This window comes from Tachyglossus aculeatus, chromosome 21 (genome assembly GCF_015852505.1).
Source record: "Tachyglossus aculeatus isolate mTacAcu1 chromosome 21, mTacAcu1.pri, whole genome shotgun sequence".
Lineage (NCBI taxonomy): Eukaryota > Metazoa > Chordata > Mammalia > Monotremata > Tachyglossidae > Tachyglossus > Tachyglossus aculeatus.
The window spans coordinates 18,703,184-18,717,957 of record NC_052086.1 but is presented as its reverse complement, the minus strand read 5'-3'; the positions used below and the strand labels follow the sequence as shown (position 1 = coordinate 18,717,957).

The 14,774-nt window shown below is 45.9% G+C and overlaps 1 protein-coding gene across 1 annotated transcript in view; it reads right to left on the bottom strand.

The window, feature by feature from the left end:
• Positions 1-14,774, bottom strand: part of BCR (BCR activator of RhoGEF and GTPase) — a 231,435-nt gene that overhangs the window by 109,320 nt on the left and 107,341 nt on the right. The window contains exon 2 of the mRNA XM_038762448.1: positions 4,239-4,420. Coding sequence (XP_038618376.1) covers positions 4,239-4,420 — 182 coding nt within the window. The remainder of the gene's footprint in view (positions 1-4,238; positions 4,421-14,774) is intronic.

Below are 14,774 nucleotides of genomic sequence, written 5' to 3'. Positions count from 1 at the left end.
GTGTGACCCAATATGTGTTTGTGTAGGCATCCAGTTAAACAAACCGATTTTGGTCGTGCCTTCTTGCCACATCTAGTCTTGATGATTGCCTGACAGTGTCCTGGAAAAACACCCACTTGGCTCTACCACCACTTGTAGCTAGAGTTCTTTGTTCCAATAGCGCTCCTGTGCTCTTGTCAACAGACAGCTTTTCTGGTTTCCTTATTCTCCAGGAGCTTGGAACTTCATCTTCTTGAACAATTAATCAATCGGTAGACAATAATGAGCACCTACTATGTGCAGAGCATTGTATCAAGCACTTGGGAGAGTACAATAAAAGTTAAAGACACCCTATCCTCAAGGAGCTTACAATCTAATTGGGGAGACAGGCAGACACAAATTATTTATAAACTGCAGGAGCAAGAAGAAAAACCTAGATAGAACTGGCAATAACAAGCATATGGAAAATTTAATAAATGAATCAGTTGAGGCATAGTGTGGCCTGCTGGAAAGATAGTATAGCTTTGGTAGTCTAGACTGTGAGCCCACGGTTGGGTAGGGACTGTCTCTATATGTTGCCAACTTGTACTTCCCAAGTGCTTAGTACAGTGCTCTGCACAAAGTAAGCGCTCAATAAATACGATTGATTGATTGATTGAGTCTGAGGACCTTGGTTCTAAATCTGTCTTTACCAGTTGCCTGCTGTGTCACTCTGGGCAAGTCACAACTTCTCTGTGTCTCAGTTCTTCATCTATAAAATGGAGATTTAATCCCCTTCTCTCTCCTGCTGAAACTGTGAGCCCCACGTGAGACAGGGACTCTTCCGATCTGATTAATTTCTATCTACCCCAACACTTAGAACAGCGCTTGCCACATGGTAAGTGCTTAATACATTATTATTGCACAGTAATGACAATAATATGCAAAGCAGTACGTAAGTCACTGCGAAGATTGGCTGTCGTGATGGCCTAACCTGGGGTAGTGGGAATAATTGGGCAATGCCTCCTGATGAAGAGCTTAGTACAGTGCTCTCTGAAGAGTGAAGGGAATTCTAGCCTTATTTTAGACAAGGAGAGAACCCTGCGGAAACTGTAAGCTCATTATAGGCAAGGGATGTGTCTGTTACATTGTTGGACTGCACTCTCCCAAGTGCTTATCACAATGATCTGCAAACAATAAGCCCTCAATAAGTATGACTGATTAATTACAGTGCTACAGTAGTTAAGCGCTTAGTACAGTGCCCTGCACACAGTAAGCGCTCAATAAATACAATTGAATGAGTGAAAGAGCTTTGAAGAAGGGAAGACCTTTAAACTGGAAGGAAGATGAATGGATAATAACAATAATAATAATATTTGTTAAGTGCTTACTATGTGTCAAGCAGAGTGAGAAGCAGAGTGGCTCAGTGGAAAGAACACAGGCTTGGGAGTCAGAAGTCGTGGGTTCTAATCCTGCCTCCGCCACTTGTCTGCCTCCTTCCCTTCCCCACAGCACCTGTATATATGTATTTATGTTTGTACATATTCATTACTCTATTTATTTATTTATTTTACTTGTGCATGTCTATTCTATTTATTTTATTTTGTTAATATGTTTGGTTTTGTTCTCTGTCTCCCCCTTCTAGACTGTGAGCCCACTGTTGGGTAGGGACCATCTCTATATGTTGCCAACTTGTACTTCCCAAGCGCTTAGTACAGTGCTCTGCACACAGTAAGTGCTCAATAAATACGATTGATTGATTGATTGGCTGCTGTGTGACTTTGGGCAAGTCACTTACCTTCTCTGGGCCTAAATTGCCTCATCTGTAAAATGGGGATTAAGACTGTGAGCCCCACCTGGGACAACCTGATTACCTTGTATTTCCCCCAGTGCTTAGAACAGTGCTTGGCACTTAGTAAACGCTCAACAAATACCATCATTATTATTGTAAGAGCGGGGGTAGACACAACCTAATCAGGTTGGACACAGTCCCTGTCCCACATGGGGCTCACAATCTTAATCCCCATTTCACAGATGAGATAACCTAGACCCAGAGAAGTGAAATGATTCGCCCAAAGTCATACAGAAGGCGAGTGGTGGAGTCAGGGTTAGAACCCATGACCTTATGACTTCTAGATCAGTGCTCTATCCACTATGCCATGTTGCTTCGCCGCGTGGCTCAGTGGAAAGAGCCCGGGCTATAGAGTCAGAGGTCATGGGTTCAAATCCCGGCTCCGCCAATTGTCAACTGTGTGAGTTTGGGCAAGTCACTTCACTTCTCTGCACCTCAGTTACCTCATCTGTAAAAAAGGGATGAAGACTGTGAGCCCCCTGTGGGACAACCTGATCACCTTGTAACCTCCCCAGCACTTAGAACAGTGCTTTGCGCATAGTAAGTGCTTAATAAATGCCATTATTATTATTATTATCCATGAACTAGTTGGTTTGAGACCCTGATTTTGAAGCAAATGAGTTTATTGTCGGTTCATCCCTTGGTCCCTATGAGGTTCCAGCCTCTCTGATGGATAACAATATCATCTTCAAGATGTCATTAGTTAGGCTATACAAGGATTTACTCATGATGTCACTGTAATTGAGAGGCAGAAATGAGGTGAAGTCATATCTTCAGTAAGAGACAGTGTGTTCAGTAGATCACCGGAGTTTTGCTGTCATCTCAATTACTCAATCAATCATACTTATTGAGGACTTACTGTTTGCAGATCACTGTAATAAGCACTTGGGAGAGTACAATACAACAATTTAACAGACACATCCCTTGCCTATAATGAGCTTACAGTTCCCTCAGGGTTCTCTCCTTGTTTAAAATAAGGCTAGAACTGCCTTCACTCTTCAGAGAGTGTTTTTTTTTTTTTTTTTGTGTGTGTGTGTGTGTTTTAATGGTATTTGTTAAGCGTTTACCACATGCCAGGCACTGTACTAAGCTCTGGGACAAATACAAGTTAATCAAGTTGGACACAATCCCTGTCCCAAACAGCGTTCACTGTCTTAACCAGCATTTTACAGATGAAAGAACTGAGGCACAGAGAAGTTAAATGACTTGCCAAGGTCACACAGCTGACATATGATGGGGCCGGGATTAGAACTAGGTTCTTCGAGTCCCAGGCCCGTGCTCTTTCCATTAGGCCACACTGCTTCTCAGGATGCTGTAATTGTGTACTGTGTGGAGCCCTGTCTCCAGCAAGTGTGGAGAGTGGGTGAGGGAGAAGATGAGTTCATGCTCCTTTCCACCAGGTTTGAGATGCTTGGGGTGGAGCCAAGGGAAAGGGTTTCTCAAGTCCACAGCTCCAGGCCTCTTCCACAGACTATTTTCATTCAACTTTCACCACAAGGCCAAGACTAGAGGCAAGCAAGGAAGGAGATAGACCCAAAGCACTATAACTGGGTGGCAACACCGGGATGCTTGATCTGCTTGGGAGCGATGACAACAGTGGATCCTTGAAAGAGCAGATGGGGAAGCCATGAAGAACAGGCTCCTCCTCACTATCCCATGGGATTCAAAACAGGATACAAAATACGAAGGGTGGATATTTTAAGATTGGGGCTGGCGAGGGAAACCCGCATTCCTATTTCCTTCGCCATGGCAGTCGGTGCCTGCGCTGGAACCAGAGAGGGCTGAGAAGGGGAAATAAAGGAGGGAAGGAAGAGGAAGGTTGAAGGTTTGGGGCTGAAGAAACTTGGGAGTCCTGCAAAACAAAAGGAACTAACTGAAGTTAGTTTCAGTTCAGAGAAGACTGGTTGCAGCAGGATCCCCTATGAGGATCCTCATTTACTTTGGAACAAGAGTCCTGTGGGTGGGACATCGGTTGATGGGACAACAGGTATTCTGCCCTCTGTGTGTTTCCAAGCACCGCCATGCGTGGCTTTCAAAGTGCTTGGTGATCTTAAAACAATAATAATGATAATTGGGGCATCTCATTCAATCCTAGTTATTGAGCACTTACTGTGGTCAGAACACTGTACTAAGAGCTTGGGAGAGTATAACAATAAACAGACACATTCTCTGCCCACAACAAACTTATAGTCTGTGTTAAGCACTCACTATGCATTTCACCCACCGAGCCTCTCTGGAAAAATCACGGTCCCTAATTTAGAGATGGAGCCATGACGGCAAAGCTATCCAATGACCCATCCAGATTAGCTGGAAAACCAAGAATACCCCTCCCCGCTCCCCCCGCCCCTGCTCTAGACCGCCCCATAGTTAATACCTCACTGGCCAGCTTGGCCCCACACAAGGCCTTTAGGGATTATAAGGGACTGACCGATTTGGTAGACTCCAGGGATCCTGAGGATAGGGTGTCCCGGCTTCCTCTGCTCTTGGTGCTGAGATGCGGGGAGGAGGAGGGGGAGTCATCGATGTAGGGCATCACATCCTGGTGCCGCCGCTGCTCCTCGGCACGGTCCGCATCGTAGGCGTAGCCAGGTGGAGTGCCGAATGACGTATCTGTGTGTGCGAAGATGCCACCCGGGTTAGAGACAGCGAGACAGGCTGGGGCCATCTACCCATTCCTCATCACCAGCAAAAACCTCAATTCCCTCGGCACTACCTCCGGCCCTCTTATTTTTATTCATTCATTTTTAAATGCTGTTTGTTAAGTGATTACTATAAGAGCAAGTAGTGTACTAAGAGCAGGTACTGTACTAAGCACTGGGGTACGTTGGATTATCACGTGAGGCTCACAGTCTTAATTCCCATTTTACAGATGAGTTAACTGAGGCACAGAGAAGTTAAGTGACTTGCCCGTGGCTGTACAGCAGACAAGTGGCGGAGCTGGAATTACAATCCAGCTCCTTTGACTCCCCAGGTCCATGTCTTCCCACTAGGCCAAACTGCTTCCCAGAAGACTCTTCCCTTGGTGGCACAGGATGTTGCATTACTCTTCTCAATAACTCAGTATTTATTAAAAGCCTTCTTTACCGAGTGCTCTGACTGATCAGATAGCATCTCTGTCTGGGCTGGGATTAATTCCACCTAATTAGACATGGGGTTCTATCACCCGGAGGCTTTCTCTGATCAGAAGCATCTGATCTGGATTCATGCAAACAGGGGTTGGGGCTACAGCCAACCCAAGGCCCCTTGGGTCAGTGTTAGTCAGGGAATCACTGCAGCCCCAATAGGCAAGAAGCAGATGGACTCTGATCTAATGTATTTGCTGCTCTGCACTTTCCATCTGGAATAATCCTTGGGTCAAGAGGTCACCCTTGGAGATTTTCCCAGGGGAAATGAACAAGAAATAAGCACAAATTGGGCCTCCAACACTAATACTTTGCTGGCAGGAACAGCTGAAGAATTAGAGGAACCTTCAAATCCAAGAAAGATTTGAGCCAAATGACCTCCATCTTTCCATATTCCCTCCACCTATGGGGACATTGCTTTTTCGCAGCATTTCATCCCAATATAGCTTTTCAGTAGAGCTTGGGCCCTGAAATCAATCTATCAATCAATCATTTGAATTGAGCGCTTACTCTGTGCAGTGAACTGTTCTAAGTGCTTGGGAGAGTATAGTAGAGCAGTGTTGGTAGACAATTCCCTACCCACAACAAGCTTAAAATCTAGAGGGGGAGACGGGCCTTAATATAAATTACAGATATGTATAGAAGTGCTGTGGGCTTGAGGGAAGGGTGAAAAAGAGCAAAGGTGACGCAGAAGGGAATGGGAGAAGAGGAAATGAGGGCCTAATTGCGGAAGGCCTCTTGGAGGAGATGTCCCTTCAATAAGCCTTCGAAGGTGAGAGTTTTCGTCCATCGGATATAACAAGGGAAGGCGTTCCAGGCCAGAGGCAGAAAATGGGCGAGAGGTCAGCAGCAAGATAGACGAGATTGGTGTACCGTGAGTAGTTTGGCATTAAGGGATTGAAGTACAGTTCCCATCTCTACAATCTAGTCTTCAGAGAGAAAGGAAAGGACAAACATTCTAAAAACAACCCTCAGTCGCATCACACTAATTTACAAGCAAGTTCCTTCTGCTGTGAACCATGTTCTGGGGAGCAGGATAATAATAATGATAATGATGATGACATTTGTTAAGCGCTTACTATGTGCAGAGCACTGTGGGGGGGATACAAGGTGATCAAGTTGTCCCACATGGGGCACACAGTCTTAATCCCCATTTTACAGATGAGGTAACTGAGGCTCAGAGAAGTTAAGTGATTACCCAAGGTCACACAGCAGACATGTGGCAGAATCAGGATTTGAACCCATGACCTCTGCCTCCAAAGCCCATGCTCTTTCCACTGAGCCACGCTGCTTCTCCCAACTCCCCCATTAGCCCATGGGGTGGTTGATTAAAAGCCCACTTCCTGCTTCAGCTAGCAGAGAAGAAGCTTTCAGTTTACTACCCAAAGCCCAGTGCTTCACAACCCTTGTAGGCCACCTCTAAACTCCAAAATGCCTCCAATTTTCTTTCATCCAACAGAATCCTCACATCACATGTCCCCTTCACCCTAAGTACACTCTCTGAGGTGCAGAGTACCCTCCCACCTCTGAGGTGGCACCTCATTCTTATGTCATACACTTGCCTGGACACTCCCCTTCCCACTTAACACCAGGAGAATGGACTTTTCATAGATGCTTGCAGTTGAAGTCAAACTAACCCCCTTTCTTCGCCGATAAGTGGGGCAATCATTTTTATTGAATACTCAGAGGCCTCAGAAAACAGGCTGGGACAACATGACAGAAGTCCAAGTGCCTAAACCTGAGGAAAAGATTTCATTCATTCATTCAGTCGTATTTATTGAGTCTTTACTGTGTGCAGAGCACTGTACTAAGCACTTGGGAAGTACAAATCGGCAACATAAAGAGATGGTCCCTACCCAACAATGGGCTCACAGTCTAGACGGGGGAGACAGACAACAAAACAAAACAAGTAGACAGGTGACAAAACAAGAGGACAGGTGTCAATACCATCAGAATAGAATTATAGCTATATACACATCATTAATAAAATAGAGTAATAAATATGTACAAATATACACAAGTGCTGTGGGGAGGGGAAGAGGGTAGGGTGGGGGGGCGATGGGGAGGGGAGGAGGAGGAGAGGAAAAAGGGGGGCTCAGTCTGGGAAGGCCTCCTGGAGGAGGTGAGCTCTCAGTAGGGCTTTGAAGGGAGGAAGAGAGCTAGCTTGGCGGACGTGTGAAGGAAGGGCATTCCAGGCCAGAGGTAGGACGTGGGCCAGGGGTCGACAATGGGACAGGTGAGAATGAGGCCCAGTGAGGAGGTCAGCAGCAGAGGAGTGAAGTGTGAGGGCTGGGCTGGATAAGGAGAGAAGGGAGGTGAGGTAGGAGGGGGCAAGGTGATGGAGAGCTCTGAAGTCAATAGTGAGGAGTTTTTGCTTCATTCGAAGGTTGACAGACAACTACTGGAGATTTTTGAGGAGGGGAGTGACATGCCCAGAGCATTTCTGTAGAAAGATAATCTGGGCAGCAGAGTGAAGTATACACTGAAGCTGGGAGAGACAGGAGGATGGGAGATCAGAAAGGAGGATGGGAGATCAGAAAGGAGGCTGATGCAGTAATCCAGTCGGGATAGGATAAGAGACTGAACCAGCAAGGTAGCAGTTCGGATGGACATAGAAGATGACGTAAAAGATGAACGCAGAAGACAGGGCAGACATAAAGATGTCCTTTGCAGGCTGTGAGGGTGGAATCTTCTTGAAGTCCATTCTAAGTCTCTAATTCTGTGGCTGTCAACCAGGAATACACCCACTAGGAAAGATTCACTGTTTCTCTGGCTTTCCTCAGCAAAGAGGAGTGATGATCCTCTAGCTCTCACTCAGCCTCCTCACCTCCAACTATCGCTGTATATAGTAATTACGTGGGCTATAAATCGATCCCAAAGGCCAAACCCAAATATCAAAAGGATGAAGGAGTGGGAGTATGTGACGGCCAAAGCACATCCCAGTGGCTTTCTGCTAATCCACCTGATGGATAGAAAAGCTTAACTGGGATGCTAATGAGATGCTAATGAGATTGGGGGTGGGGAAACGTTCCCAGAAGGGTATCTCCTGTAGTCAGCAAGTGGATTAGTGTTGAAGGGGGAGGGGTTTGGCAAAACCTGAAAGCTGTACTTAAATTCAAGTTCATTTAGTAGTTAAAATCCTAAGAACTTTCAAAACCATTTTTCACTACCCAGGAATCAACAGAGAAAAGGCTGGCTGGGGTGATGGGGGGTGGGGATTGACATGGGATCAATCAATCTGTGTGCAGAGCAGTGTACTAAGCACTTGGGAGAGTACAGTATAGCAATATAACAGACACATTCCCTGCCCCACAGTTTATACCCAACCCAAAGCACACACACATGCTGATGGGGATTATTAATGCCATCATAATTACACATCATCCTTATATAGCATCTTGACACTTTAGATCTCAGAGCTGTATTTCTTACATTCTGCCACCCTTTCTGGAAGGAAATCATCATTTGGAGCACTAATTCAGTCCAAACTGGACAAAGCCAATGACAAATCTATTCAGAGCCTGATAAAAGAGAGGAAATTTTTTCCTGCCCCTACACTTCCCACCTTCCTCATCAGCAAATGTGCAACAATCCCCTGACACTCTCATGGCAACCACATCTCCATCATACTGCATCTCACCTTGGCTCAGACACAAATCCTCCAATTACGAAAGGAGAAGTTTGGGTAGAACTGCCATATGTTCAGAAGGTTGGCTTTGTGAACTCTGATTATTCTATCAGCAGCCTTTTTCCATCTCCATAAATGACTCTGATTTCAAGAGGTAGACATAGTGATGGAAAAAGTGTTCAAAGGAACCAGAAAAAATCTCAAACGAGGTTATTTTTAAAGCCCACCCAAGCTGATTTCCTGCATTTAACTGCAGAGGGGAAAATGTCTATTTTACCGGGATCCCATCACACACACAGACACACACGAAGGTCAATGAAAGGGGAACAGAGAGCCCACCCAGAGTATCAGTAGGAGGGAAGGGGTGTGTGTGTGTGTTGGGGGGAGCATGGTTTAAGGAAGGCATCATTCTACTAAATAATACCAAACTGACCACCTGAAAACTCAATTATTTCCAGATTCCTAGTCCCTGGTTCCCCACTGAATCATCATCTCCAGTGGTGGATTTTCCAAAAGCCCATCAAGCTGGCCTCAGCTTTCCTGTTTACACTACAAACAAGAAACCTGGAACCTTCTTATTTATAGAGTAGAATCAATTGACTTCATGACAGGGAGCTAGTTCCGCCTCTTTCTCTCCCCACTCACCCTGTAAATTCAGTTTGGCACACTGTGGATCTGAGACAAGGGTGAAAGTAAAAATCAACTTTGATCAGAATTATGGGGGGCAGTGGCAGCCAGTGATACTTCAGCTGCCCCTGCAGCCGGTTCGGGATAAGGAGACCTTAGAGGGGTCCAGCCTGGACTGGTGGCCACATCTCACTAGCCCGAAGGGTTGGAGCAGCAGGAATGTGGGTCGGCTTTCCCCCCATCCCCAGAGAGCCCACTCAGCCCCACTCAGAGACCCGTCAGCTCCCTGCCTGGTTGCCCCGCACACCCGAAATTCAGGCTCAGTGTTGAGGCAGGGGCTGGCAGTAATTTGGGACTAAGTCAACCCGTTGGCACCCACGACTTTGCAAGTGATAAGCAGCTTGAAAAGAGATGGGGCTCCCCACCATGGAATCCCTGGTCTAGGTGTCTCAGTGTCGAAGTGTACAGGGGGAAAGAAAGCATCTGCTTTAAAATCACTTATAATAGTGGATAGAGCAAGGGCCTGGGATTCTGGGTCCACCACAGGTCTGTACTTCCCAAGCGCTTAGTACAGTGCTCTGCACACAGTAAGCGCTCAATAAATACGATTGAATGAATGAATGTCTGTTGTGTGACCTTGGGCAATTCATTTTGCTTCTCTGGGTCTTGGTTAACTCAACTGTAAAATGGGGATTAAGATTGAGCCCCATGTGGGAAAGGGACTGTGTCCAACCTGATTAGCAACTGGTTTTCCCTCACCTGTAAAATGAGGATGAAGACTGTGAGCCCCCTGTGGGACAACCTGCTCTCCTTGTAACCTCCCCAGTGCTTAGAACAGTGCTTTGCACATAGTATGTGCTTAATAAATGTCACAATAATAATAATAATAATAATAACTTGTATCTATCCTATTGCTTACAACTGTGCTTGACACACAGTAAGCAACTCACAAGTACTATCATTATTATTATTATTATTATTATTATTATTTGAATGGGCACACCAACTGGCACTTGATGCTTTACTGGTGCCCTGCTCTGGGTCATTTCAGGCTACTTTCTAACCTAGCCTGAGAAAACCTTGGGAGGTCCAAGATGGATGTGTTCAGAGTCCTCACCCTCACTCACCATAGCCCAGCCTACTCAGGGGACTAGGGACTGGGGATGATTCAGGACATCATTTAAGATTGGTTTGAATACCCTGTCTTTTCTCAGGAGGACATCAGGCCAGGCAGGATTCAGAACAAAATCCTGAGGATCCAACGTAACTAACTGGACCTGCTTTTAAACCATCTCACATTCCCTCATGTCACATATTTCCTTTCCTCTCTGAGTTATCCCCTCCTTAATATTCGTCACTGCAAACCAACATGTCAAAAATTGAACTACTCAAAATTTCCCCTAAACTTTCCCATTTCTATCAGCAGTTCCACGGCCTTCCCTACCCCCTCGCTTTTCACCTTGGAGTCTCAGTGGCTTCCACTCTCTCAATTGCCATGGTGTGGCCTAGTGGATAGAGCACAGGCTTGGGAGTCAGAAGGACCTGGGTTCTAATCCCGGCTCTGACATGTCTGCTGTGTGACCCTGAGCAAGACACATCACTTCTCTGTAACTCACTGACCTCATCTATAAAATGGGGATTGATTGTGAGCTCCATGTGGGGCAGGGACTGTGTCGAACCTAAACAGCTTGTAACTACCCTAGCACTTAGTACAGTGCCTACCACACAGAAAGCACTCAACAAATTTTATGCACCGACAATTCTGTTTTTTATGCAACACTTTGTTGATCTGAGCCTCCCTCTCCACCCTCCAGCCCAACCTAGTGCCAGCCCGAAATCACCTCACAGATGGCATACTGTCAAAATCTCCTTGATGGTTCCCTGTCTCCAGGCTTTCAATCGATAACAGTTTATTAAGTGCCTTTCAATGCACAAAGCACTGCACTACCTTGGTGAGACCACCTGGCCATTGCTTCAGAAATAGTCCCAAATTAAAGGTCGGGAGAAAGCCCCAGAGCACAGGGAAGAAATTACATGTTAAATTTAACAATTCAAAATGTACAATAGCAAAAATGATAGTTCGTTCTTGCAGGGAGGGAAGAATCCTGGGGCTTCTCGCTATACAACCTGACCAATGATGAGAAGCAGCGTGGCTCAGTGGAAAGAGCACGGGCTTTGGAGTCGGAGGTCATGGGTTCAAATCCCGGCAGCTGGGTGACTTTGGGCAAGTCACCTAACTTCTCTGGGCCTCAGTTCCCTCATCAGTAAAAAGGGGATTAAGCCTGTGAGCCCCCCGTGGGACAACCTTATAACCTCACCAGCGCTTAGAACAGTACTTTGCACATAGTAAGCGCTTAATAAATGTTAAGCAGTGTTGGGCAAGTCACTTAACTTCTCTGTGCCTCAGTTCCCTCATCTGTAAAATGGGGATTAAGATTGTAAGCCCCCGAGGGGGCAACCTGATCACCTTGTAACCTCCCCAGCACTTAGAACAGTGTTTTGCACATAGTAAGTGCTTAATAAATGGAATTATTATTATTATTATTATTATTATTATTATTATTATTATTATTATTATTATTACAGGCAGAGGGCAAGTGGTCCCAAGGGGGCACCTCCATCTTCCTGCCCTATGTCACGACACAGATTCCTCTCTCCTCAAATTGGAGGCCCTGCAGAAGCCCACCTACCAACATCAGGATGGAGTGCCCCAGAGGTGATGGGGGCTCAGAGTTGCTCATGCCACCCAGCTTCTGCTCTCCCTCCGCTCCTAATCTGTGGTGTCACAAGAGCAAGAATCCTCTCTCTCTCTCAAGCATTGGCAGGGTCACATCTCTCACCTCCTAGAGAGACTACAAGATTCCCTATTGCCGGTGTGGGAATGAAGCTCTTAATCTCCCCCTCTAGATGGTAAACTCATTGTGGGCAGGGCTTGTGCCTGTTTATTTTTGTACTGTACTCTCCCCAGCCCTTAGTAGAGTGTTCTGCACCCAGTATACACTTAATAAATACAACCAACTGACTAATCAGCCTTCAAGACTCTCCATCAGCTGGATCCTCAATGACTAACTGCCTTCATCTCAGTTTAGGCCTTCCCCTCTGCCCATCCAAATCTGCTTCCCATCCTCCCCAGACCACCTTACCCCTTTCATCCGAAATGGGACACCATCCTCCATCTTACCCATCAAATGACTTCCTTCTGCCTCTTCCAGTTTCAATGAAAAGCCCAGACAAAGCCTCCCGGTATCCCAGTCATGCCATATACATTCCAGGTCCCCAACATCATTTATAAATCTCTGTAAGCCTCAGATTTCTCACTGATGAGAAAAGCATTGTGACAATTGCCATCTTCCCTCCTCACTCCCGGCCACCAAGAGTCCCTGTTCCAAGCATGCTCCCAGCATGCCAGACCAGGGATAAAAGCTGTTCCTACATGTTCTCTCACACTTCCAGCCTCACCAAGACTTTAAGGCTATCTTGCATATTTGCTTGTGTTGTGTTTGTACTTGTTCTCTTAAACTTGATACTCTGGGCATTTGCACTTTCTAATTGCCTGAGCTTGGATTTCTTGTATGTGATGGAATCATCCTGTCTCCCTCATTGAACTGTCATCTATTTGAGGGCAGTTGAGCCCTGTGCCTAGTAGAGAGTGCTGGACAGAGCAAGTGATCAGCTAAGATTATTGACAGTGATGAAATGAGGGAGGGCAATGGTGGGGCGGACAGGCGTGTAGTTCTCTGCCATGGAATGAGTCCGTTGGGTCACCAGAGTCAGACCAAGGTTGCCACAATCAAATAAGAGCCATAGCTTGCAAAAGGATCAAAGTTAATCAATCAATCAATTAATCAATCAATTATATTCACTGAGTGCTTACTATGTTCAGACTACAGTACTACGTGCTTGGGAGAAAACAAAATAACAGAGTTGGTAGACCTGTTCCCTTTTGCTGAGTTGTAGTAGGAAAGCACAGTAAGCACTCAATAAATACGACTGAATGAATGAATGAATGTTTCCAACTTGTACTTCCCAAGCGCTTAGTACAGTGCTCCGCACACAGTAAGCGCTCAATAAATACGATTGAATGAATGAATGAATGAAAGCAGCAAGGTAAGATAAATTGGGGCAAGGTGATTAATCGCTTTAGGGCAATGGTAAGGAGTTTCTGTTTGATGTGGAGATGGATGGGCAACTACTGGAGGATCCTGAGGAGTGGGGAAATTTGGACTGAAGTTTTTTTTAAAGAAAAATCATCCAGGCAGCAGAATAAAGTGTGGACTGGAGTGGGGAGAGCCAAGAGGCAGGGAGGTCAAGAAGGAAGCTGGTGTCAGGAAGGAGGCTGATGCGGGAGTCAGGGCAGGATGTAAGTGCTTGGATCAGCATAGACACAGTTTGGATGGAGAGGAGAGGGTGAATTTTAGCAATGTGTGAAGGCAGAATGAAGTTACACTAGGTGGCTGGAAATCGAGTCCCCTGGGATCAATGTGGAGCTTGGCCTTTCTTTTGTTTGCATAACAACGGTTGATTTGTGCCTCCTGTTGCCCACTTACAAAACAGAGATAAAAATGCCCTCCTACTTCCCAGAAGGGAGAAATGCCTCATTGTTCATAAGCTTCCTCAAAATCCAGTACCTGGGAGAGGACAAACAGCTGTTTTAGAGGGGTCTTCAAGTGCTGGGATGTCATCGGGGTGCCTGGCTCAACCATTCAGGAGAAAAGAAAGCAATAGCACAGCTCCACGAGGTCTAGATTGCTTAAGATTTAAGATCTTGAGAAGCAGCGTGGCTCAGTGGAAAGAGCACGGGCTTTGGAGTCAGAGGTCATGGGTTCAAATCCCAGCTCTGCCACTTGTCAGCTGTGTGACTTTGGGCAAGTCACTTAACTTCTCTGGGCCTCAGTTCCCTCATCTGTAAAATGGGGGTTAAGACTGTGAGCCCCCGTGGGACAACCTGATCACCTTGCAACCTCCCCAGTGCTTAGAACAGTGCTTTGCACATAGTAAGTGCTCAATAAATGCCATTATTATCATTATTATTATTAAGCTCCTGCCCCAGGCAACTCACATGAGTGCCAGAGGAGGGAGATAGATAACATAACTGATAGGGCAGGCTGAGTCAAGTCAGAACGAGGGGGTTGTTATGGAACCAGACCCCCACTTCCTTCTGAGAAATGGGAAGAAAGAGAGCACGGATAACCATCACGGGCCAGCTGCCAGGGTAACAACAGACCCTGGAAATTACATTTCCATGGGGAAGGCTTGGACGGTAATGTATGGGAGTCAGCTACTTATCATCATCACCGGTATTTACTGAGAGCTTACCATGTGCAGAGCATTGTACTAAGCACTTGGAAGAGTACAAAGCAACAGAGTTGGCAGACCATGTTCCCTGCCCACAACGAGCTTACAGTCTAAAGGTGGAGACAGATATTTATATAAATAAATAATATATCTCTGTTCTCAGTTGCCCTGTCAGCAGCCTGAAAACAGCAACTCTTAAGGCACATCACAGTGACTGAAGGATAAGCACTTAGTACAGTGCTTTGCATACAGCAAGTGCTCAATAAATACAATTGAATGAATAAATGAATGA